The 24,932-nt window shown below is 47.5% G+C and overlaps 1 protein-coding gene across 2 annotated transcripts in view; it reads left to right on the forward strand.

Moving 5' to 3' along the window:
• LOC111155713 (beta-site APP-cleaving enzyme 2) overlaps positions 1 to 22,977 on the forward strand; it is an 84,654-nt gene extending 61,677 nt beyond the window's left edge. Inside the window, exons 7-8 of one of the 2 annotated variants that reach the window (XM_022516040.1) lie at positions 261 to 429; positions 16,410 to 22,977. In XM_022516040.1, coding sequence (XP_022371748.1) covers positions 261 to 429; positions 16,410 to 16,663 — 423 coding nt within the window. In that variant the 3' untranslated portion in view covers positions 16,664 to 22,977. The remainder of the gene's footprint in view (positions 1 to 260; positions 430 to 16,409) is intronic. The other variant, XM_022516039.1, reaches the window with a different exon arrangement.
• The last annotated feature ends 1,955 nt before the right edge of the window (positions 22,978 to 24,932 follow it).

Raw genomic sequence — 24,932 nt, forward strand, 5'->3', positions numbered from 1 at the left:
ATCTGTTTGGGTGCATCTGTGTGGGTGCATCTGTGCGTGGTTACGGGAGGCGCACGTGTTTTTTTATCACTTTCAGTCGTGTTTATCACCGTGCTTGTGATGTCATCTTCCGGATGGCAGGGTGACGTCATCTCCTTCTCGCCCTGCATCACCCCATGGCTCCTGGGAGGATTGGAACACACTGTGGCCTTGAGAGCTTTGTGAGGTTGCCGGGTTCATGCTTTTCCCTGTCTGTCTGCCTGCTCTCTCCTCGTAAACAGCTCTACATCCAGCCCATGATGGGGGCCGGCCTGAATTACGAATGCTACCGATTCGGCATTTCACCTTCCACAAATGCGCTGGTGATTGGTGCGACTGTGATGGAGGGCTTCTACGTGATCTTCGACAGAGCTCGGAAGAGGGTGGGCTTTGCAGCCAGCCCCTGTGCAGGTAAGTGATGCTCGCGCTGGACGGGGATCCCCCGGCCAGAGTACTGGGCATCCGCTCATGAACTTGGAAGCAACTCTTGAGACTGGGTCAGTTGCCTTTGGATTCTTTCCCACAGGCCTGTCATCCATAGCCAGTCTCAGCAGTAAGACGCTCAGCAGGATGTGGAAAAGGGGAAGTGAGGCCGTCCTATAAAATGTTGAATCCCATGCTTGACACAAAACAGATGCGTGATTGACATTAGTATTATAGTTACGTCTCACATTAAATTTAGAATGGTATCTCACACCACAGAATAAAGATAGGGGACCTTGGGGAAAAATTACAGGTTTTTGACAGGAGAATTAAAGATTCATGGGTAAGCTGTGTATTTTTTTTTCCGTCAAAGCAATCTTCGTTGTGCAAAAAGAGGTAAATGCCTATCATTGCTATTTCTTGAAATCCTAAAATGAGGAGATCAAGGAGCGTGTTTTTCTCCTAGAACCCCCTGGAAGAGCTGGTTTGGGGGTGAGTCGGCAGTGTTGGTACTGTGAAGCTGAGCTTGAAGATTGGACCGGTGTTCAGGGAAACCACAGGCGAGAGGGCAGGAAAGGTGATGGGTGGGTAAGCCCCCCAGACTGGAAGATGTCTGGAGACGAGCAGTTGGCTGGGATGGGGTGTCCACCTAGAGCACGGCTTAGCGGGAGGGTCAGGTACTTGGCAGAAAAGGCCAGTCCTGGACATGGACATGAGCCAGGATTGCTGGGGACGCATGGAAAGTGCATGTGTGACCGGGCAGCAGGTGGGCGCTGCCAGGCTCCTGGGCGGGATTTCAGGACTGACCGGTCCTGGCACGTGGGGTTCAGAGTTGGCAGGTAACATGCCAACGAAGAGAAAAATTAAGCACCTGTGAGGCAGCGAGGACATGGGACAGGAGGAAATGAGCGGCTGTGGAGTGAGACTTGGGTCCCCACACAGTATGGGGAGGGAGGCGTGAATGTAATGAAACACTCGGGATAGTGACCCACGGGCAGGATGCTGGCTGTGCCGGTCACCCCGAAATTCACTGGGACCAAAAACCCACGGAGGAGTCTGGGGGAGAGCTATGGGGATGGGGAGGGGGTACAGGCAAAACGTCAGATGATCTCAGCTGATTTATTCCAAAGGGGGACATGTCAGCTCTTATTTACTATCTGACTCGCAGAGGTCAAGTCGGTGTCCTGGTGGATAAAGCGGGTCAGTCGTGCTGCCCATCCTTGTTTGGACACAGGGGCATTCCCAGCAGATGAAAGAGCAGTTTGGGGAGTGGGAGGAGAGGCACATCAGGGCAAAAACTTGCATCGGGAATATTAGTCCAGCTCAGTGGTGTGTAAACAAAACCCCCCAACGCCACGTACACACTTGATTACCGCAAATGCCTTCTTCAGCGTTCACACGGACGCTCTGACTCTGCCCTAGGGACTGGGCTCCGAATCCCCGGGACTTGTCATTTTGCCCTCTTCGTGGGCAGTGAATGTTTACCTCTCAGAGGGCATTAACTGTTTCTAGCCTGGGAGGTACCCCTGGGGGAGACCTTCCTCTGTGGCACCGCCTGGGACTTCACGATTGCAGAGGCTACCGGTCTCCCAGCTGTGAGTGTTTCACGTCTCATAACCCAGGGAACTAAGCACTAAAGCAATTTTCCCCACAATTTCTATTCTCTTGTTAAATACCATTAAAATAGAGGCTACTATGGCAACAGCCGTATCGTCCACTTTACTTAATACCGCAGAGCGCGTAATCACCGTGTCTCCTAAGTGAATTGCTGTTGGAAATAGTTTAATATTACGCGTCTGCAGGCAAAGCGGCACTCATTCCTGCCTTTCAACATGAATTCTTTGTTAGGTGTTATAGAAGTTTGGGTTTTGTTTTGTTTTTTTTTGGTTACTATTTTTAAAAAGGCGTATTTAAGGTTTGGTACTTAAGCATTTGATTTTCTCAGCAGTGGGAATATACACAGATAGGTCTCCTCTTCCACGCAAACTGTTTAGCCATTAAAGTAATTACTTCCCTAAAAGGCACAATTAGGAGCCAGACAGTGGTCTATAGCGCTGTAATAAATGGAAGAGGTACACTGCCTTTTTTTTTCCTCTTTAAAAGTGTTTATTTTTAATTTATCACATGCTTTAAATAACAAAATGATTTAAGTACTAGGAAATCATGTGCTCTGGGCACACTTACGGAACACCCAGATTTAATAAATGCTAACGTTTTGTCATATTTGCTTCAAAAATTTATCATAGAAACAAAATAAATGTAGCTTAAAGCCCCACTCCACGGCGCTCCCCAGAATGACCCTTTATCCTCAGACTGTGTAGATTCTTCTCTAATTACTACACACTTAAGATTTCACTACATAGTTATCAGTGCCTCGCATTAGCTGTCTCTTGCTTGGTAGCAGTTTAGCCCCACGGTTAGCCGCCCTGTCTGACCTGGCAGGTGCTGAGGGTCAGCAGTGGAGGAGCGGCTTAGCTGGGTGGTTCTGGGTCCTACTGGAAGCTCACTCATGGGGTCGGAGAGAGGAGCGCTCCTTTCCTCGCCATTGGGACCTCCCGCCAGGCTTCCCTGACCATCCTTAAGATGGGCACCCGGTCACCCCAGAGCAAGTGATTCCAGAAAGTAAAAGTGCCACAGAGTACCCCGGCTGGTCTTTTTACACCCAGTTTTGAAACTGACATGCGGTCATTTCTGTCCTATTCTGTTGGCTGCTCAGAACAGCCCCAGCCCAGCATGGGAGGGGATTACACAAAAGCAAATACCAGGGAGCCAGGATCATTGGAGTCCCCTTAGAAGCTGTCTGCCGGCTACCTATAAATAAGTACCATGTAACAAAATGTTGGTTGGTTGGTCGTGGGTTTGGGTATTTTCACATGTGCATGAATGCTCTGTAGTACCGTGCGTATCCTTCTTTAGCCTGCACGTTTATCCTTCTTTAGCACTACACATCTACTGGGTCTTCCCTGTTGATAGGAGTCCTAGGTCACTCATTTGACAGCTGTGTAGTATCCTATCGTATGAATATACCCAGATGATGTGCCCCGTTCTGGCCTGATTACCACTTGGAATGTTTCTGATATTTGCAGTTATAAAGAGTACTGCGGCGGACATCTTTCTGCATGCTATCGAGATCTTCTGAAAATGGAAGTTCTAGGGGGTTTGGTACTCGTCTGCAGTGCTACCGGCCACGTCAGATTTGCCTTCCAAGCAGCTGGACCATGAGAATTACATCAGACTGTGCCTTTGTTTTCTTTTGTTTTGTTTTTTGCCCCTCTGTGTGAAATAGTGTCACAGTTTGATTACTTCTAAGGTGATGCAACTTTTTTTTTTTTAAGATTTATTTGGGAGTGGGGGTAAGGGCAGAAGGAGAAGGAGAGGGAGAGGGAGAATCTCAAGCAGACTCCCCACTGAGTGCAGAGCCCGTCTCCTGGCTCGATCCCCAGACCCTGAGATCATGACCTGAGCTGAAACCAAGAGTCGGACACTCAACCAACTGAGCCATCCAGGTGTCCCGAGATGATGCAACTTTTGATATATTTATGGAGTGTCTGAGCTTTTTCTCTGATGGTGAATTTTTCTACCAATAGCTTATGCACATTTTTCTAGCTATCTTTTTAATTGATGTGTATGCATTCTTAATATCTGATCCATTCATTTGGGGGGCTTATGCATGGTGGATAAGATCTGCAAATCTCTCTGGATTTCTTCTACTTGTTTTTCTTATCTTTCTTTTACTTTTTTTAAATTTAGTGAGATGAGATGTACCAATGTCTTCCTGCCAATGTCTTCATGCCACCTACATGCCCCTCACCATCTAGATCTGATTTGCCATATATCAGTATGAATGTATATGTGTATATGTAGTTTTTGTTTGAGCCATTTTCAAATGGGTTGCATATATCATGATATTTTCCTCCTGAATATTTCACTCTATGATATTTCATCCATAAAGACCTCTTAAAAATAAGGGCCAGTTCATACATAAATGTAATACCATTATGACACCCCAAAATTAACAGTATTTACATTGTATTATGTAATATTTAGGCTGTATTCAGGTTTTCTCAGTTACCTCAAAAATGGTATCCTTGGGGCTCCTGGGTGGCTCAGTGGGTTAAAGCCTCTGCCTTCAGCTCAGGTCGTGATCCCAGGGTCCTGGGATCAAGCCCCACATTAGGCTCTCTGCTCAGCAGGGAGCCTGCTTCCCTTCCTCTCTCTCTGTCTGCCTCTCTGCCTACTTGTGAGCTCTGTCTGTCAAATAAATAAATAAAATCTTAAAAAAGAGAATATTAATTTAAAAAATGGTATCCTTGGCTATGATTTTTTTGTTTTTTGTTTTTTTCTTTTGATGGCCATTTGTTTTATAGAATATGTCATATTCAGATTGGTCTGGATTTTTCCCAATAGTAGCATTTAACATGTTCATTAACCTTACATTTCTGTAAACTTGAACTTAGGTCTAGAAGCTTGGATAGATTCAGGTTAAATTAATTTTGCAAGATACCTACTAAATTTGGGGCGCCTGGGTGGTTCAGTCGATTAAGCATCTGCCTTTGGCTCATGTCATGATCTCAGGGTCCTGGGATCGAGTTCCACATCAGGCTCTCTGCTCAGTGGGGAGCCTGCTTCTCCCTCTGTCTACTACTCCCCTTGCTTGTATGCTCTCCATCTGTATCAAATAAATAAAACTAACTCTTTAAAAAAAATAAAGATACCTACTAAATTGTAATAACCTCTTTGTCATATACCACAGTATGTGTCTGGATCTGTTACTTCTGAGCATTCTCTTCTATCCCACCAGTGTAGTTGCTGTCCCTGTGCTATAACACACCGTTTAATGTCTATAGTTACAATAAGACTTAATATCCAGCAAGGGCTCCGCTCTTCTCCTTATTCTCCTTCAGATGCTCTTGGCTACTTTTGTCCTTCTATTCAACTTGTCAAGATCTCAGAACTCTAACGGGGTTTTGATTGCAACTGCACTGGATTTGCAGGTTAACTTGAAAAGAAATCAAGTCTTTATTATACAAGTCCTTCCCCCGTGAATGGACGAATTCTCATTTGTTTGGGTCTTTTCTGTCCTGCAGCCGCTTTGTGGTTTTCTCCAAGAGGGTCTTACACATATACTTCCTCTTAGATGCCTATTAGCTCTGAATGTTACTGAGGTTGTAAGCAAGATTGTTTTAAATTGTGTTTTGATTGTTTGGTATATAGGCATGCAGGGGCTGTTCATATATTAATCTTCTATCCAGCCACCTCGCTGAATTCTCCTTTTATTTTTTTTTAATATTTTATTTATTTATTTGACAGAGAGAGAGATCGCAAGATCTCTCTGCTGAACAGAGAACCCGATGTGGGGCTCGATCCCAGGACCCTAAGACCATGTCCTGAGCTGAAGGCAGAGGCTTAACCCACTGAGCCACCCAGGAGCCCCTGAATTCTCCTTTTAAAAAAGTAGCTGTCAGTGTTGCTGGGACTTTCTATGAAAGTAGACACATAGTGTGAGGCAGCGGCAGGTTTGTGAACTTCCCTTTGAATCCCCAGCTAAGGGATTCTCAGTTTGCTGAAATCGTTTGGTCTGAGTGGGAAAACAGACTGACATTTTCTACTAATGTTAAACATATTCCTAGTCTGTGACTCAGCAACCTCCCTCTTAGGTATCTGCCGTGGGGAGATGAATGTGTGTGTCCACCCGAAGACTTGACCAGAAGCAGCTTTATTCATAAAGTGAAGTAAAGTACTACTTCATTCAGTAATTACATCATTACATAAAACCACCATTTTTATCAAACTAAAAACAGCCCAAAGTGTATGGAAGGAGACTGGGTAAACAAATGATGACACAGCAATTTTCCTTACACTGGAAGATGTGCTTGAGGATCTCTTTCAAATTTCATTTAATTTTGCCCCAATTTTTGGATCATAGTTTAACTGTGTATGGAATTTTTTTAAGAATTTATTTATTTGTTTATTTATTTGTCAGGGAGAGTGAGCACACAAGCATGGAGGAGGGGCAGAGGCAGAGGGAGAACTAGGCTCCTTGCTGAGCAGGGACTCTGAATGTGGGACTTGATTCCAGGACCCCGGGATCCTGACCTGGCCAAAGGCAGACACTTAACTGACTGCTTAATGATTGAGCCCCCTCCCCTCTCCACCAGGCACCCCAAGCGTTTGGAATCTTGATGGGTAATGTCACTTTGCCTTTCAAGGAGGCTGTCCTCTTATACCTTGTTGTACCAGGTCTCTAGCAACGTATACAATGGCCTGACTTCGCAGTCAGCATCACCAACAAGTTGTTGTCAACGCTTTGGGGAATTTTGCCAACCTGATAGGTGGGAACAATGATCTGTGTAGTTTTAACTTCATTACTTTATATGTGTGAGGTTGAGTTTATTTTCATGTGTCTAAGGATATTTTTTTTCATTCTCTGCAAACTATGTGCTCATGATAACTTCACATTATTTTCTATTGGGTTTTTAGGGTTTTTTAAAATTTTTTTTTTAAGATTTTATTTATTGATTTGATAGAGAGAGAGTGCACAAGTAGGCAGAGCAGCAGGCAGAGGGAGAGGGAGAAGCAAGCTCCCCACTGAGCAGGGAGCCTAATGTAGGTCTTGACCCCAGGACTCTGGGATCATGACCTGAGCTGAAGGCAGAGGCTTAACTGACTGAGCCACCCAGGCGCCCCTTGGTTTTTAGTTTTTTATATTGATTTGTAGAACCTCCATGTAATGGAGTAATTAACCATTTAGAGAAAAAAACCTATAATTCATGTTTTATTTATACATTATTTAAAAATTTACTTTGCTGATCATGAATTTTATTGTGAAAGTGCTTTTATGTTTTTAAATATATCAGTCTTCTGTCTTAAGGCTTTTAGGTTTGAAGTCACATTTTAAATGACCTTTACTGAAATTGTTTTGTGATTTGTGCAAGTACTTTGATGTTTGATTTACCGTGATGTAGTCCGTATGGATAACCTTTTTTTCCCCCAAGATGACTACCCCGTTGTTCCTATAACATTTTTCAGATAATCCACATTTACTTCACTGATCTGAAATTCCACAGTTACAGCATACCAAATTCCAGTAAATATTTGGAAATATTTATCTTTGGATTTCCTGTTCAACTGATACATCCTACAGTGGTAGTTTCCATTCTTCTTCTTTATTCAAAATTTCCCTGTTGTTCTTAATTTTATTTTCCCTTGTGGACTTTTAAATCAGCCTGTTAAAAAAAAAATCTTGTTAGTATTTTTGTGCGGTTTTTAATCACTGTAAACACAGCTCTTACATAATCTCAAGCATTGTGTGCTGTTTTCCTATCATTTATGGAAAGCTGATCTCTTTGTGTTTGGGACTCTGGACTGTTCTCCCGGTGGTGGATTTTCTTCTCACTTGGTTTGCAACTTTTTGTTGTGAGCTTATCTTTAGTGGGAATGTTTTTTTTCCCCTTCCTTTGGAGAGAGTTCAGTGCACCTTGGGTTGTACAAATGTTGTTCTAAAGCAACTTTGCATTTGTTTCTGCTGAGTGTGAGGCAATGAGAACTTTTGGGATTTTTACAGCAAGCTGTGTAAATTTAGATGCCTGCCTTGCTTGAGGTGGGGGTTGGGAGACTGTTTCTCCCAGAAGAGTCTTTCTTGCGGTCCTTGCTCTCCACTCCTCCGACTTCAGGCAGAGTCAAGCTTCCTGGTTGGCAGAATTTTCCCGGTGCCCTCTGCCAGTGAACCGGGCTCTATCACCCGTCTCCGTGGTACTGGGGTCAAGTCTTCTGCCCGCCCCCCTCCAGCCCCTCCCGCCCGTCCCTCCGTGGGCATTGGATCCCCAGTTCTAGGGCCTATTTCTAGGCTCATCTACATATTTAAAAATACAAGTTTATCATCTTTTCTATGTGTTACAGTAGGAGGAAATTCTACCTCGCTGCCAAGTAGCACTTGGCGAAGCCCAGACCTTTGGGAACTTCCCTTTTCTCTTGGTATCTTTTATTTGCTTTTCATAATAATTGGTGTTTGTCAGACAACACTTAGCTAGAGGATTAGGCTTTTCTATAGGGCCTGGGACACGGTGGAAGGAGAGTAGTGAGTGGAAGCTCTTCGAAGGCTCTTCCCCAGGGAGCTGTCCTGAGTACACTGTGGCCTGCACCCTCCCCTCCTTTTCCAGCCAGGGTGTATGGGGATGGCGGTGGGCGGGAGGGTGATGGTTATTTTGGAAAAAGATGCACAGATGCTTCTCTTATGCTGCCCTGCGTCTCCTCGCTTCACCCCCAACCCCTGCGAAGAGTCACTATTCTGGTCTCAGATCAGAGCCTGGTAAATAAGGTTGGTGGCCCCCTGGGTGCTGGGGCGCTCGCTGACCTGGAGCTGCGGGTAGAGTATGTCCTGTGCCAGGAGCAGGTGTTAGAGGCTGGAGCCCCTTCGGCCGCCTCCGTGCTGCCCCAGCCAAACATCCGCGAGCTGGGAAGATAATAGAGTGCGAAGAGTGACAGCTCCCTCTTAATGTATCCAAAGCTTCTGAAATACCACCCATCTCTTTTTATAGATCGAGACATTTAGCACCCAAGAGCTGTGTAGATTGAAGCTTTTACAACTTGAGACTCCTCATGGATCGTGGCAGTCACTTCTCTGTGAATTTCCCTTGCTGCAGGTTCAAAGTAGATCATCTGGTACATATTCGTGTTTAAAAATAGGCAAGTTAGCTGCTAAGAGCAGAGCTGCAGAGATAAGCCTCTGCCGTCTCCTTCGAATCCAGTCGAAAGAGGCAGCAGTCGGTGCCTGGGGGACTTCATCGGTGAAGCGTCTGCCTCCCGCTCAGGTCATGATCCCAGGGGGCCTGGGATCGAGTCCCGCCTCAGGCTCCCTGCTCAGTGGGGAGCCTGCTTCTCCCTCTCCCTCTGCTGCTCCCCTGCTTGTGCTCTCTCACTCTGTCAAATAAATAAATAAAATCTTTAAAAAAAAAAAAAAAAAAAGATGCCAGAGCCCCCAGAGACGTGGATCATTAGTCCTCATTCCTCCCTTGATAGAAAAGAACACTGAGGACTCGGTGTGCTAAGTGGTTTCATGTGGTTGCGGAACAAAACGGCCCTGGGCCCAGAACACCGGTCCCGTAGACTCCAGAACACTCCCCCATGTGAACCACAGAACCACAGTGACTCAGAAGGCAGCTTAGAACCAAATTGTTGGTCTGGGGAGTTGGTTCACTTGATTTTACATACCATGGCAGAGAAGACCCAACCAGGGTAATTTTTATAGCTGGCAAATTAATGTGTCTTCCTCGGATGTTCATTATCTGCCTGGGTCTGATCTTCTGGGAGATAAGACAGAGACAACACAATTAATTGTAACCCAAGACATTGATAAGAGATTTAAGTATATTAACAAGAGCTACTGAGGAAGCAGGGACCTTACCCCGGCGCGGTGCTGAAGGACCTTCGGTTGGCTTGGTGATCCGTTCAACAAGACTGATGTACTGTAGCAGCCCTTACTTTCCCCGTTTTATAGATATGCAAACTGAGGGGCAAAGAAGTTAAGTCAGTTGGTCAAGATGGCACAGCTTAGAAAGTGGGAGCAAGGACGTGAACCCCAGCAGCCTGAGCCCAGGGTCTGTGCTCTTAACCTGTGCGTAGGATGGCCTCATAAATAATTCCAGCATAAAAAATCAGAATCTATTAGTAGGATGTGTAAATAAGTGTACAGATTAGCCAGTGAACGCATTCCTAGAAAATAGCCTCTAGGAGTTATGTTATTTTTTTTTTAAGATTTTATTTATTTGACGGAAACACAGGGAGAGAAGGAAAACAAGCAGGGGGAGTGGGAGAGGGAGAAGCAGGCTTTCCGCTGAGAAGAGAGCCTCATGGGGGTTTCGATCCCAGGACCCTGGGATCATGACCTGAGCCGAAGACAGACACTTAAGGACTGAGCCACCCCAGTGCCCCCCCTTTTATTTTAAACAGTTTCATTGAGATATAATTGGTATAAAGTGGACAGTCTGTGTTACTGGGGGACCAGATTGTTGAGTTTTTATGTATGAATGGGACTCAGAAAAGCTCCGGGTCCCCTTGGGTGACTTTGCCCACAGCACAGACCCTCCCTCTGTTCCTGACTTCTAACTGGATTCCACTGCGGTCAGAGAACAGAGGATCAGCTGAATTCTTCTAAATTTCTCGCTGTTTGTTCTTATGGCCCAGAATGTGGTCTATATTGGTCAATATCCTCCTGAAAACAATGTATGTTGGGTGGTGTGGGCGGGGCGTTCTGCGCTTGGCCGTGAGGTCACGCTGGTGGGGGCACTGTTCCAGTGGGCTCTGCCCTCGCCTCACTCCTGACCACTTCCTCGCACAGAGAATGGGGCTGCTGAAGTCTCTGTCTTTGTGGGTTTTCATAAACTGCTGTGGCTTCATCCTGCGCGTTTCTTCCTTCTCAGAACTCTTACGAGGTGCACAAATGTTCAGTGTTGTCTCTCCTGTGTTCACGTTGAGCCTTTCGGTTATGCAATGCTGTCACCACCCCGGTAATCGTGTTTGCTGTAACGCCTGATGCTAATGTCGCTGCTCCGTATTTCTTCCTTTTTTTTTAAATCAAAGTATAGATGGGTTTTTTTTTTTTAAGATTTTATGTATATATTTTGAGAGAGAGAGCATGAATGAGGGGGAGGGGCAGGCGGAGAGGGAGAAGCAGGCTCCCCACTGAGCAGGGAGCCCCACATGGGGCTCCATCCCATGACCTCGGGATCCTGACCTGAGCTGAAGGCAGATGCCCAACCGACTGAGCCACCAGGCTCCTCTCTCTGCGTTACTTTTGATTAGCATTAGCTCAACACCTCTTTTTCCAACCTGTGACTTTTAAGGAATATGAGTATTTACATTTTAAGGGGGCTTCCCGTGGGGAGCAAACAGTAGGGTCTTACTTTTTATCTTAATTCGACCATCTCTGCTTTTTCTTCTGGGTGTTTAGACCAGAGATTGGCAGATAACAGCCTGAAGGCCAAATCTGGCCTGTCTTTTCTTTTCTTTTTTTTTTTTTTTTGGGTACGGCCTGTAAAAATGGTTTTACATTTTTAAAGGGGTGTGAAAAAATCCGAAAAGAATGTGACAAAAATCCTCCATGGCCCACAAAGCCTTAACATGTTACTTTCTGATCCTTTTCCAGAAAAAGTTTGCTGACCACGCCCCCGTCCCCCGCCATGTGGATTCTGTTTAATGTGATGATTGCTAAGATGGTCCTTCCTCCTATCGTGTGGCCCCATGTTTTCTCTTTGTCTCTTGTCCCCCTTTTCTGCCTTCTTTTGGATTATTTTTATTTTTCTTTATCTCAGCAAGAGCTCTGTGTCCACGTGGCGGTTGCTGGGGGATTTGTAGTGTGCACCTTTGAGGGACGCTCTCTGCAGCTGACCACAGTAGGAGAAGTTCTGGGGCCCATGTGCTCCTTTCCGTCACCCCTCACGATCTTGCTGGCATGTATGTAACTTACACACGTGTTCTAAACCACCCATGACACCAGCGTCATTTTTGCCTTAAACCAATTATCTTCCTAAGTATTTAAAATGAAAAGTACAGATGTGATCATTGCCCAGGTAGACGCCACGTCTGATGCGCACCTCTCCTTTGTGTGGGTCCCAATTTCTGTCGACAGCACTGATCTGACTGAAGGTCAACTGTTCGTGTAATTTTAGTGCAAGTGGACTGTGATGATTTCTTTCTTTTTTTCAGCTTCATTGAGGTCTAATTGACACATAAAAGCTACATATATTTAAGGCATGTAGGTAAAGTTTTTTTTTTAACTACATATAAAAATATGTAGGTTAAGTTTTTTATTTAAGTATGAGCTTTTACTATATGTAAGTATGGTAAAATAATGACCGCCAGCTGATATCCGTCAGCTTACATGGGTACCACTGTCTTTTTATTCCCTTCCCTTCTTTCTTTCGCCTTCCTCCTCCCTTTCCTCTCCTCTCCTCCTCTCTTCCTCTCTTCCGATCTACCCCCACTGTTCTACTCTCTGCTGCTGAGTTTGGACTATCTGAGATTCTGCGTACGGGTGAGACCCTGCAGAGTTTGTCTTTCTCCGTCTGTCTTATTTCACTTGGCGCTGTGTCCTTCAGGTTTGTCCATGTCCATCGCACACGGCGGGATGTCCTTCTCTAAGGCTGGATAATACTCTAGTGTGTGTGGCTCTTCCTGGGAGGAATTCCTCCAGCTTGTGCATATCTGAAAACATCCCGATCTTCACCCTGAAGGACACTCTTGCCTGGTACAGGATGCTGAATTGACCAGGTTTTCCTTTCCCGCACTCTGCAGCTAATTTCTGAGATGAAATTAGCTGTCATTCTTTTCATTCCTTCGTACAGAATATTTCGTTTTGCTTTTAGCCTCTGCTTTCATGACTCTCGTTATCACTGGTTTTCAGCGGCTCACTGGTGTAAGCTACTTCATCGTTCTTAGGCTTGGGCTCTTTGAGCCTCTGGGATCTGTGAGCTCACTGTTGCCCTCAAGTTTGGGAAGGATTTGGTGATTATTTTTTCCGGTGCTTTGTGCCTCCTGTCCCTCCTCTCGGGGGTCCCCTGACTACATGGATACCGCGTTTCCTTCACGTGGTCCCACAGTTTACTGACATTCTCCCTTTATGTTTTCAGGATTTTGTTCTATGTTTCCTGGATAGTTTCTGCTATGTTTGCAAGTTCACTAGTCCTTTTTTTTCCCCCTGCAGATATATATTCTATTAATACCATGCAGTGTATTTCTTGTCTCACATCCGGTAGTTTTTATCTCTAGAAATTTGACTTAGGTCTTGATTATAGCTCCTGTGTCCCTGCTTCTCACATCTGATGTTCCCTCCGGCGTCGCAAGTGGAATGCAGTCACAGTAACTGTTCCTTCATGGCCGGTCTACTAATACCGCCATCTGTGTCATTTCTCACCAAGCTGCAAATGATCGATGTCCCCCCCTTGCCGTGCGTGAATTGTGTTTTTCTACTTCTGTGTGAGTTACAAATTGTGTTTTCCTGCTTCTTTGCATACTTGGGCATTTTTCTATTGGATGCCAGACACTGTGAACTTCACCTTGCCGGGTGCTTGGGACATTACGATTTATAAGAAATATGTATTTGGTATTTGTCTCCATTTCTGGCACCCAGCTCCTGGAATTTCCTAAGTGATAAGATGTCCTTTATTATGTTAATAAGGACTTTGGAAAACCTCCAAGGGTGGGGCTGGCCCGACTCCTGGGGGGAATTTTCATTCCACCCCCTGACCTGGGGTAAGGAGAGTGGCTGGAGGTCGAAGCAGTCTCCATCTGTCTTCATCTGTCCTGTCTGTGCAATGGCACCAGAATAAAAACCCAAAAGAGAGGGTTTGGAGCGCTTCCAGGCTGGTGAACGCGGAGGACCCTGGAGGGCACGGAAGCGCCCCCTCTTTCCCAGACCTCGCCCTGGGCATCTCTTCATCTGCCTGTTCCTGAGTTACGGGCTTTTGTCATAAATCAGTAATCTAGTCAGTTCTCTGGGTTCCCTGAGCCGCTCCTGCAAATTCGTCAGGCTCAAGATCAGGGAGTGGCTGGAACCTCTGATGAAAGTTTAGATACAAGCGAGGTTTGGTGGGGTGAGGTCCAGAGCTGATGACCAGAAAGAATTCTTGAGATGACCTCTTTGGTGCAAAACGGTGGTTCAGAAGCACAGGTGACAACACCCTGGGCTCTTCACTCTCATCACTCTCATTGGAAGTAGTGGGGGAGGGGCAGGCGGGTGGGACTTCACCTGTGGGATCTGATGTTGTTCCGGGGTAGATAGTGTCAGGAGTGAGTTGAACTCCTGCACACCCTGCTGGTGTGGGAGAATCCCCTGTTGGTAATTTAACCCCCAGCACATTGAAATTGGATCCAGGTAGCCAAAAGGTGCTGAACACTTTCGTCTTCTTGCTGGTGCTCCTGAGCTGTGTCCTGGGGTGCGTTTAGGTTACAAGTCCTGCCTGCCTTGCTCAGAAGCTTTAGATGAGATCAGAGCAGTGTGCCGTGTGCGGTTCTTCGCCCCTGGCCCACCGGGCGGAGGAGAGACCCTTAAAGCTCTAACGGATGCCCTGTGAATTCCTGCTTGGGTGTTTTTGTTTTGGTTTTTTCTTTTTTCCACTTGGGGAAGCAGAGTAAACAGGAAGCAGTTGGCCGTGGGTACTGTTCTCAGCCGGGAGCTCCGAGCTCTTTCTTTCTAATCTTTCCCAGTGGTCCTTTGACCAGCCTCTGTTCGTGTGTGGTCAGCACTCAGCCTTGCCCTTCGGATGCATGGAATTTCTGCCCTACATTGTGCCTTCGAACTCCAGGAGCCCCCAGCCCTGCTCCCTAGCCCTGCCCCCCAGCCCAATCTCCGAGCCTTGCCCCCCAGGCCTAGCCCTACCCTCCAGCCCTACCCTATCTCCCAGCCTTGTCCTCCATAGCCCTGCCCCCTAGCCCTGTCTCCAGCCTTGCCCCCCAGCCCAGTCCTAGCCCCAGCCCTGTCCCAGCCTTAGCCCTGCCCCCCCACAGGCCCTGCCCTGCCTCCCAACCCTGCCCTCCCAGCCTTGCCTGTACCTCCGGCCCAGGAGGCTGCCCACCTCTGCCCATGTCCCTCCTCCCTGTGCCAAACCCAGAAATGTTCTCAAGGCAACTGTGGGCTCGCTTCATCTGTCCTCCCCTCTCACAGGACTTCGTGCTCCTTGCTCCGTTCGCAGTATCTTCAGAGACTTTGTTTCTTCGTGTGTTTTGCCCAGTATTTTAGTTGTCTCGGGTCGGGGGTGAATCTGGCTGCTCTTCCTCCATCTGGTCTGGAAGAAGAAACGGTTTCCAGTGAAGCTCTTGGCCTGTCGCTTGGCGGTTTCAGGGTCTTTGCACCGAGCACGCCTCCCCCGCATTAGTGTATGCCTTAAAGCTTCTCTATCCACAGAGCAGGTGAGTCTCTAACAAGACAGATGACCTACTGTGGAAGGGCGTTTGCCACTTCAGGTTCTACCAGTAGAGGATCCCTGCAAATCAGGAGAAAAAGAAATTGTAATAGACATTATATAAATGGCCAATGAGTGTGTGTTTTAAGTAGCGGCTTTGGCCCTGGGCATCTGGGCTCCCGATGGACACAAGACCATCCTCCCCCGTCCCTGGGTGCAGGCGGGCCCTGGTGCATTGCTGGACTCGTCCAGCTCATGCAGAAGAGCCCCGAATCCATGCCAACAGAATCCACATTAGCAAGAAAATGTTCTCACCCAGTCTGTGTCTTCCCCTCATTTTAACCCATTCTGTTAAGACCATTGTTCCATTATTATTTTGACTCTTTCTTTCTTGAGTAAAAAAAGAAAGAAAGAGAAAGAAAGAAAAGGGTGTTATTTGGCAGGCGTTAGGGTCTTGAGGCTTTAGTGACAGAGATAGGAAATGCGTAGCAACATTGCTTTTTCATGCCTAAATGTTCATTATGGTGATTAAACATGGGTGAGGCAGGGAACAATGCTTTTTTCTTTTTGCAAGTGAAACATAAAATGCCAGGTAGTCTGTACTTCTGAGAAGAGCAGATACGTCCGATGAAGAGAAATAAAGACCGGTAGTCCCCAAACCTGCCTTAAGAAATCCTCTCACCTCCTTCCCTGAGAACGCTGTTACCCCAGGGCCCGCGAGCACCGGTCGTCCTGCGAATTGTAGCTGTGTGTCCCTTTGATCCCGGGTGGCCAGGGAACGTACCCCTCCTGATTCCGGGTTCTCCCTGCACTGTCAGTGGGACGCGGAACGAGCAAGGGGCTGGGGAAGAGTCTCCTGGTCTGGTCGGGTAGTCCCGGAGCCCCTTCAGAGTGTGGGTCAGACTGAAAGGACGATCGTCACCAGAGCGCATGAAGTCAGGTTGACGATGGCGGGGATATCCCGGGATTCGTGCAGCACGTTTCCTAACGCAAGCGCTTCTCTCTTTTGCCAAAGGGTGCGGACGGACTGCTCACCTCATAGCTGTGGTTCTCCCCTTTCTGTCTCCTCAGAAATTGCAGGTTCTCCGGTGTCTGAAATCTCTGGGCCTTTCTCGACAGACGACATAGCCAGCAACTGCGTTCCCGCCCTGCCTCTGAATGAGCCCATCCTGTGGATTGTGTCCTACGCGCTCATGAGCGTGTGTGGAATCATCCTTCTCACCCTCATCGTCCTGCTGCTCCTTCCCTTTCGGTGTCGGCACCTGCCCCGCGACCCTGAGGTGGTCAATGACGAGTCCTCGCTCGTCCGGCATCGCTGGAAATGAAGAGCGAGCGGAACCCGAGCTCGAGCGACCTTGAACTCTCGGCGAAGAGAATTCCGTTACCCGCGGAGCAGGCGAGGTCATGAGGCAGAGGGTGTCTTCCTGGTCCACTAGTCTCAAATCTGTTCTGCTCCCAGACGCCTTCCAGATTCACTGTATTCTGATTCTTGATCTTAAAGCTTCTTTCTTCTCCCTCACTTCCAAGAAAAATTATAATAAAAACCACCTCATTCTAAACCAAAACAGAGTGAATTGGGCTTCAGGCTTTATGGGACTGGTTATGCCAGACTGTCTAAGTGTGCCACCAAAAAAAAAAAAAAAGAGGGGGCAAGCTTTTGGCTAGTTTTCCTCTTCCTCCGCCTCTGGAGCTGTGAGTTCTCATGGTTCGTAACTGCTCTTAGCTGATGGGAAGCTTTTCATATTAATCACATTTAAGGGTATTTTGCACCTGGGTCCAAGAGTACAAGAGGTTTGCGATATGGTGGCAAGAGAACCAGCCCAGGGCCTGACGGTCTCACCATCCTGCCTGCTTCTGACCCGGAAACAGAGCCCTTGTCTGAGCCTCTCTGTGCTCTGAGTGAGAGCCAGAACCTTCTCGGAGGGGAACATCACTCAGCGGTCTTCACCAGCCTCTTCTGAAGAGGAAAGACTTTGTCCATCGTGGTAGAGTGGGAAGGAAACCTACGCTTTTGTACTCAGTGCTTCTGTAGTCTTGTTGGTATAAAGATAAAAAGCTACCTCTGTGGAGACTTTGCCCAGGGCTCTGTGCCCAGCTGGGGCTATGGGCAGCCTGGTTCCAGCCGTTGCCCTTGCTGAAAAGAATCCTCCTTCCAACAGGCGAGGGTAACAGGTGCTGTCCTGTGGCCAAGTGGGCCGTTATTTCACACGCTTACTCTTCCTTAAAATTAACAAAAGGTGTTCTGGTGAGAAAAGCAGATCCCACATCACTAGCCTAGTTGTTTGTGTTTCTAAATCTCTGGCCGAAGGGAAAGCAGGAAATGGCTCAGTGCCCATCCTTCTGACCAACTCTCGGGGGAAGGAAGACACCAAATGAGCAGAGGACTTGAAGGAACTTCTCCCATGCTTTCAGGCCCTGTGTTTGCCTTTGCAGAAACCCCTAGACTCCAGCACAGACGCCTGAGCACATCTGTGGAGCCATTGACCCACACGCTTCCTCCCTGTGGTGTGTTCAGTCTTCGGTGATGAGGTGGGTATGCGGTACTCTCCTTCTGTGAGGTACCTCCCTCTTACTACCATTTATTTGATCAATTAATTTCATCGCCCAAAAAAAAGCAGAAGCCTTATTAACTCGATGCAGTCCGCCTTCCCTGATCAGATATAATTAGAAGACGGGTTCAAAGGCAATATCCCATCTCTCATTTGTATGCCAAGTTCAATGTTCGCTTTGTGTTGCTATTGGGATGGGCTGGATCTATGACAGAACCCTACTGAAAGGGCTAACTGGAGTGTCTCCTCTGGCTGGATCATCATTTATGTCCAAGACAGCCTGCACGTTGGTATTTCAGCCATCAGCTCTGCTCACTGGACCAGGGCACGTCCATACTGGGGACTATGTGGCTGGAGAACTGTGGGGTCACTCACACGTGTTGTGGGGTCCTGGTGGACGCTCCAGCAGCAGCAGGTTTGAATTGTATCTTAGAACCTGAGCCTTCCGGGCCCTCTTCAAGAAACCATCTGAGTGCAGCACGTATGAGTCCCTCTGGACGTGGGGTCACAGGCAGGGGTGCCCTTACCAGGTACTCCTTATCGTGTCTGGTCTCGGCTAGGTGAATGGTAGTAACTCCAAAGTACAGTTCAGTGTTAGACATCACTGGAAGTCTAATTCTCTCGTCCCATGGGCTTTTTCATTGGTTCCCATTTTATGGTCCACTTTGCACAGAAGGGAAGGCCATCCTTCATGGAGCAGACCTTCCCTGTGCTCTGAAAATCCGGACCCGTGAAAGAAAAGGAGGGAGTTCCAGAGATCACCCCGTTCCTTTGGCTACTTATTCCCTCACACAAGCGTCTTCTCCAGTTTCCTGCGTTCGGTTTCTGAGCTGGGAACCTTTCTGTTGGCGTAGATCAGCAGGTGCTGTTCCCAGTGTACAGGTTAAGGGCACGGCCGATTTCAAGCTCCAGTCTTTGAAAGAAGTATGCTCTAATGCTCTGCATTTCCTCTCCGAGTTCTCCACCTTTTCATCTCAGATGTCACTGGATGTGACATTCTAATGGAAAAGCTTAAATTACAAAAGCATAACTTAGCAACAAGAATGAAACGGACAATTGAATGGGGGACATTTTCCTGGCATGCCTTGCTGTCGAAAATTGGACTTGGAGTCAAAACCCCGGTTGGTGACACCCACCTCCTTGAGTTCTGTAAATTGATACTGAGCTTGGAGAACCTTCAAGGAGGCTTGCTTTGAGCAGGAAAGGAAGTAACAACCGTCTGAGGGGGTCATTTTCACCTTGCAGCCTTGGAAAAGGCTGGACGATGGTCCTTTCCTGAAAGGTGCTCTCAGCATTTTGCTGTTGTCAGTTGCTGTCAACTCTCCCGTAAGAAATAGATGCTTCTTCCTGAAAAATGTTTTTTTACTAGGGTGATACTTTGTATCCTTGATAAGTTATTTGGTAGCCCCAAACGAAATCCTGTCTTTAGCAGCTGGAACTATGGAAACTAGCAAGAAACAAGATGACGACTGCGTCTGATTTTTCTCCCCCCACCCCCCATCCCAGGAGTTTTAAAACATACCACCGTGATTGGTGCCAGATTGTCTGGCATCTCCCGTAGAATCTGCTGTATTTCTTCTGAACCAAAAAAATAAGTACCTGGCATTAAACATTCTTGGCATGTCGCTTCTGGGAATGTTTGCCGGAACGTGGTCCGCTCCCGAACGTTTGGGAGGATTTTACCTGACTCACTGGGAGACGCAGAGGTTTTGGGTTGGGGATCCCTTGGGGTCAGTTATAATTCAAAATTAGGAAACTAATCCCCAGCAAGGCAGCATTAACAGCTCCTCAGAGCTTTGGGGACTACAAGCAGGCCTGATTTAGGGATCGCATTATCTTCTTGAAGAAGTGAGAGAAGATTGTCATAATTTAATAGGTTCCTGTGCAAATGAAAATTTGCCACATTCCTCTTACCAGGCCCCTGCGTGGCGGATTGCCAAGCGTGGTTCAGTTCTAAGTTCTGGCCTAGGGCCACATGAGTCACAGGGAATAAATCACTTCCCCCAAAAGCCTCATCCAACAACGATCGAGTTTCCCCCACTCATGAGCGGGAACCAGATCCTTGGGTGAGCTCCTGGAGTGCCTTTGTCCTGCGCAGACTGATCAGAACGGATCACGGAACCGTTCAGACAAAACGCTTGCCGCCGATGTTTTTTCTATTTTAGGAGAAACTACTAAACATCGTAAAATGTAAAATTCGGGAGATGCTAGATTTTTAGTACCAAGGAAACTCCGCAACGGCAGCAGCTGTCGCGGACACTTCTGGTGGGTTTTAAGAATTTCAGATTTGGACTTAATGGCGCTTTACCAATTAAATGGCCACAGGAAAAATAGATTTTGAGAGTGGGGAAGGAAAGAAGACACATAAAGTATGCTGTCAAAGAAAGCGAAGAAGCTGTTCTGGGGAAGTGGCTTTTATTCATCCCAAGAACCCTCAGGTTTACCCATGAAGTGACAGCGTCGGCTGGAGATGTGAGGTGATCCACGCAGCCACGAGTCCCACGCTTCCAGAGTGTTCGAGCTGGAGTCATGTGTCTGATGTCAACGTGGGCCAAGGGAGAATGTGGCCCCTTACACTTGGCCCCAGCCAGGTGAAGACTGGTTCATTCGAGGAATAGGAAAGGGGATGGTTGGGACCTGGAAGGTTCTAGAATGGGGGAAGGGAGGTGGGGTAGGAAGTTGTATCCCTTGGTCAGCAGATGACTTCAAGGGCTGGGTAAACTGAGGACATCCCAGGAGGTTCTGGGCTACCCATGTCCACCCTTGGAAGTGATTTTTTTGCACCCCTACTTTTCAAGACTTTCCAAAGGAACCTCAGGATTATAGTTTGTGGAAGAGAACCTTGCTTTGCAGCCATATTTAGACACACCTGCCTTCTAACAAAACTGCAGACACATGAACTCCCGAGCAAGTCACAGTCCTTAGGCTGTAGGTTCAAGTTTGTGCGCTGGGGTCCATAGGACAGGATCAAGAGGCTGAAGTGAGTGGGGGTGGTCGGCAGTTACCTTTGGGGTCTGAGCACCTGACAGTCGCATTGAAGGTCACAGCGACTCGGACACAGCCACATCCCCCCAACCCTGCCGGGGCAGCCCACTGATTTCAGAAAGAATCCGACTGGTTCCTGACCACATTCCTTCTCGGGGAGCACCTGCCGTCAGACGCTTGTGTGTCAGGAAGGAGTGTCAGCCCCTGAGCCACCCCACCCCTACCCCACATCAGCGTGACCGTGCAGCATCTCGCGGGGGCCTTGACGTCCTGGAGCTCCCCCTGTCCTAGTCAGAATATGCAGTTCAGTAGGCTCAAGCCAGGCGGGGCTTGGAGAAACGTCCTGGTTTGGTGAGGACATCCGCCCTATTGTGACACCGCTGCATCCGTGAAACCTCAAGTCGCCTGGGGTTAATTTTGAGTGTTATGAGGACACATGACCTCAGTCCATCAATACAGATCCAGATAAATCCAGATCCAGCCCACGCACCGCAAGAGCCGCTCCAGGGTACCTGACCTTCGAAGCCCGAAGGCCTCCACGTGTCCTGGGATGCCCTCGGGTACTGGTTGGGCACCGTTGCCAAAGCAGAGAGCCTGGTTGTGTCCAGCTAGCATCTCAGGACGCAGGACAGGTGTGCTAGTAAAATCCCCATCTCGCCTCTAAGTACTTGCTCATTGGCGTTTGCCTGAGCCCATGGGGCAGTGAGGAGACGTGAACAGCTTCCTTTGCAGAGGGAGACATATTTGTGCAGCAACAGAAGTGGATAAACCGGTAGAGTGGACGTTGCCACGCACAGATGTACTCCAGACCTACAGTATTTTGCCAATACAGATTTGTAATAATGATTTATGTAATTGCACACGATCAGTTTATAAAAGAGGTTCATAGAATAGCATCACCAAGGGGAGAATTGAAGCCTTGAGCATCTTGGAAACCTTCATTACCTTTGGGGTTTTTCCACAGGATTTTCTTCATTAAGGTTGGAATATGTGTATTTTTTTCATGGGGCATGCATGGACCAGAAGACCATGAGAAGGTAGGTGTCTCCAAAGGGTGGGGCTTCCTTTTTCTCCGTGAAATGCCGTTTGTACAGGCTGCTGAAGGTTTCCCATAAAACCAGGGTTTTCGCTTGCTTTTGTCTCCCCATCGAAGTAAAATTACAAAGCCTTACAATTTCGAAGTTAATGCTTCTGAATGAAAGTTACGAAAACATTAAAAGATGATCTTTCCGAGGTAAAAAACAAAGCTGGTTAAGGATCTGTTTCATCTATAGTGAAAATCACCCAAAATAAACTTCCTTAATTCCATTTCCTTGTACAATTTTGTGTTCTCTGTTGCTAGGGGTAACGACTTGGAATTGCTTTTTCTCCTTCTCCTTGGAGATAATGTGTTATCTAGGGTGGAAGGTGGTACACATTCTTAACGGTGAGCTTGGCGGTCCTGTCTGAACTTGGAATGACCCCGAACGTGTGAGGGGCCGCATGAGCAAGGGTTGTGTACTTTGGGAATCAGTGCATCTGAAAAACAAAGCAAGTGGGATTGGCCGTGTGCTGATAAAAGCCGGGTTTTTGTAATCTAGGGGGAGGTATTTCCTGCTATTTCTGTCCATTCCCATAGTCAGATAGACGGCAAGCTTGAAACCCCTATGTTCAGCGCCTGCACTCTGGGATTTGTTTTGTTCTTAAGAAGGGTGACTTCGCTGCTGCCTCGCGGAGTGTCTGCTCGGGCTGGGAGCTCGCATACCTTGTCTTCTGAAGCCGTGCTCCCTCAGCCTCAGGGCTTTGCAGAATGTATTTCTGTGTGCAACTTGTATTTCTGAAAAGGCTTAAGATAACTTGTTTCCCTTCTGGGCGTCCCCTGTGTTTCGGTGTGCCATGTGGAGTTACACGGAAGCGTGTGGGCCAGCAGTTGGGGTGAGGGGACGTGCACCCTGCCTCGGAGGTGGCCCCATGACTATGGCCCTGCCCTGGGGGTTGTGCGCCTCAAAACTCAAGTTTTCTATAAGAATCTTATTTTTCTACTTGTATGCACCACGACTTTAAGATGTATACCATTGAAAAGGAAACAAAAGGAGTTTGGTTTGTTTGAATAAACAATACTTTCAACCTGTTGGCCTTGGAATTGTTTTGATGCTTTTGTTCAAGTCGTTCTTCCAAGATGACTGTCGGGCACGTCCTCCTCGGCTGCTCGCCTCCACTGCCACCGTAGGGGTTCCTGGAAAGCATCAGAGAGAAGGCTGAGCGTAGGGCGAGTCCGAGCCCAGTCTGTGAGACCCACCTTGCTTTGGAACGTGAGGACCCTCAGGAGTGGGATGAGACTGGGAATAGGTAACACACGTTTAAGGGGTCGAAAGATTGCACGGGATGTTCAGCCTCCTCCTGGGGGGAACTGACCTGGGCCGGGCGGGTGCTCCATGAGGGGCTCTGCTCGCCCATCCCACTGCCAGGACATGGTGTCCTCCAAGTCCAACAGACAGACACATGCCCAGGAATGCACAGCCGGAAAGTATCTGCCTGGGAGTGGACCCTGATCCGTCCCCCTGAGAGCAAACCTCTGTCCCCCACGGCCTTGCCAGGCAATGTGCTGAGCCACACCTTCCCGAAACGGAAGGGTCCCACTGAGGGGGGCAGTTTCTCCAGAGGGATGTGGCCAACTTGGGGAAAGCAGAAACAACGCACGAAGACAGATGTCACTCGCGAGCGGCCCCAGACCTTGACAAACAGGCTTCTCTCCATGGTTAGACGGGTCTGGTGACAAGGCGGATAAGAAGGAATTCCAAGCCGTGAAGAGGTGAGGCAGTATAGCCCTGGAGAAACAGAATAGGGTGCTTGCTTTCTAACAATGAGAAAGGCAATTTGATTTCAGCCTTTTTTTTCCTACGCTGCTTCGTCATTTCGCCCTTCTTGAGCTGCGGGTGACGTTGAGGGTGTGTTTCGTGCGTTTGTCACTAGGTGGTGCTGTTGTGAAACTGGAATGACATTTGTGCTTTTTTTTTTTTTTTTTTTTTTTAATTCTGTGTGCATTTGTTGGTAAACTTCGAGTGTGTGCATGTAATTACACCCAGCAATTATCCAAGCATGTTTACTCCTCCGTTCTACTCTAAGATAGAATCTTCACGATATGCAGCCTAGATATGTAGTAAATCTTGGGGGAGGATCCCCAAATGTGCCTTTCCAGCCCCTGGCCTGTCTTCTTTGGGTGCCGCACAGGGAAGGAAACTGAGTCACAGAGAGGTGCCACGATTTCTCCAGGTACTCACTCAGTGGCAGGTCCAGATTCGAAACACCACAGTTTGTCTAATGACTAGACCTATGAACTCAACCATTCAGCGCTGTCTTTAGAAAGGATAAACATTGAGAATCAAAAGGAAAATTTTATTTAAAAATTAAAATGGATGTGTGCTTAAAGAAAAATGCTACCGGGAAAAATGTGGGGGGACATATTTGTATGTTTACACGTTTACAAATATACATTTGTGTATATACAAATAAAAGGACGGAAGCTAACGTTTACTGAAGAGGGAATTCTGGCCAGACCTATGGGTTGGACCGGCATTCCATCTTCACACCCAGCCCTGGCAGGTACACACTGTTACTAAAAATATTTTTCAACCACAGGGTGGAAGGCAAGGGCACAAAGAAGACATATTCAGAGAAATTCAGAAGTCTGGGGAAAAGAAGTTCTTACCCCGGGATGAGTCTGTAGACCAAGGTCTTAAGTGGGTCATCGTGGTTAAAAAAAAATAAATGGCCTGCTGTCCTTTGCATGTAAAAATTTCATACCGGTAAGCCAAATATGTTAACCATGTCTGTGTTTTCTGTGCTCTGACCCTTTGACATGGGGTGCCTTGCAGACCACGGAGAGACGGGACTCCCAGTTAGCCAATTCCTTGAAAGAGCTAGCAGTTCCCTTCAGAGTAAATCACACCCCTGGGTGCTGGACTTTCAAAGGCAAGCCAGGCAGGCCAGAGCCCCCACCTGTCTCCTTCGCCTGGTTCCCATACTCTGGGCCGCTGTCCCCTGCCCAAATCGCCCCAGGGGCAGGTACCAGGCAGGGAAG

Source organism: Enhydra lutris, unplaced genomic scaffold, assembly GCF_002288905.1.
Source record: "Enhydra lutris kenyoni isolate GAN:26980312 unplaced genomic scaffold, ASM228890v2 scaffoldscaffold43, whole genome shotgun sequence".
NCBI lineage: Eukaryota > Metazoa > Chordata > Mammalia > Carnivora > Mustelidae > Enhydra > Enhydra lutris.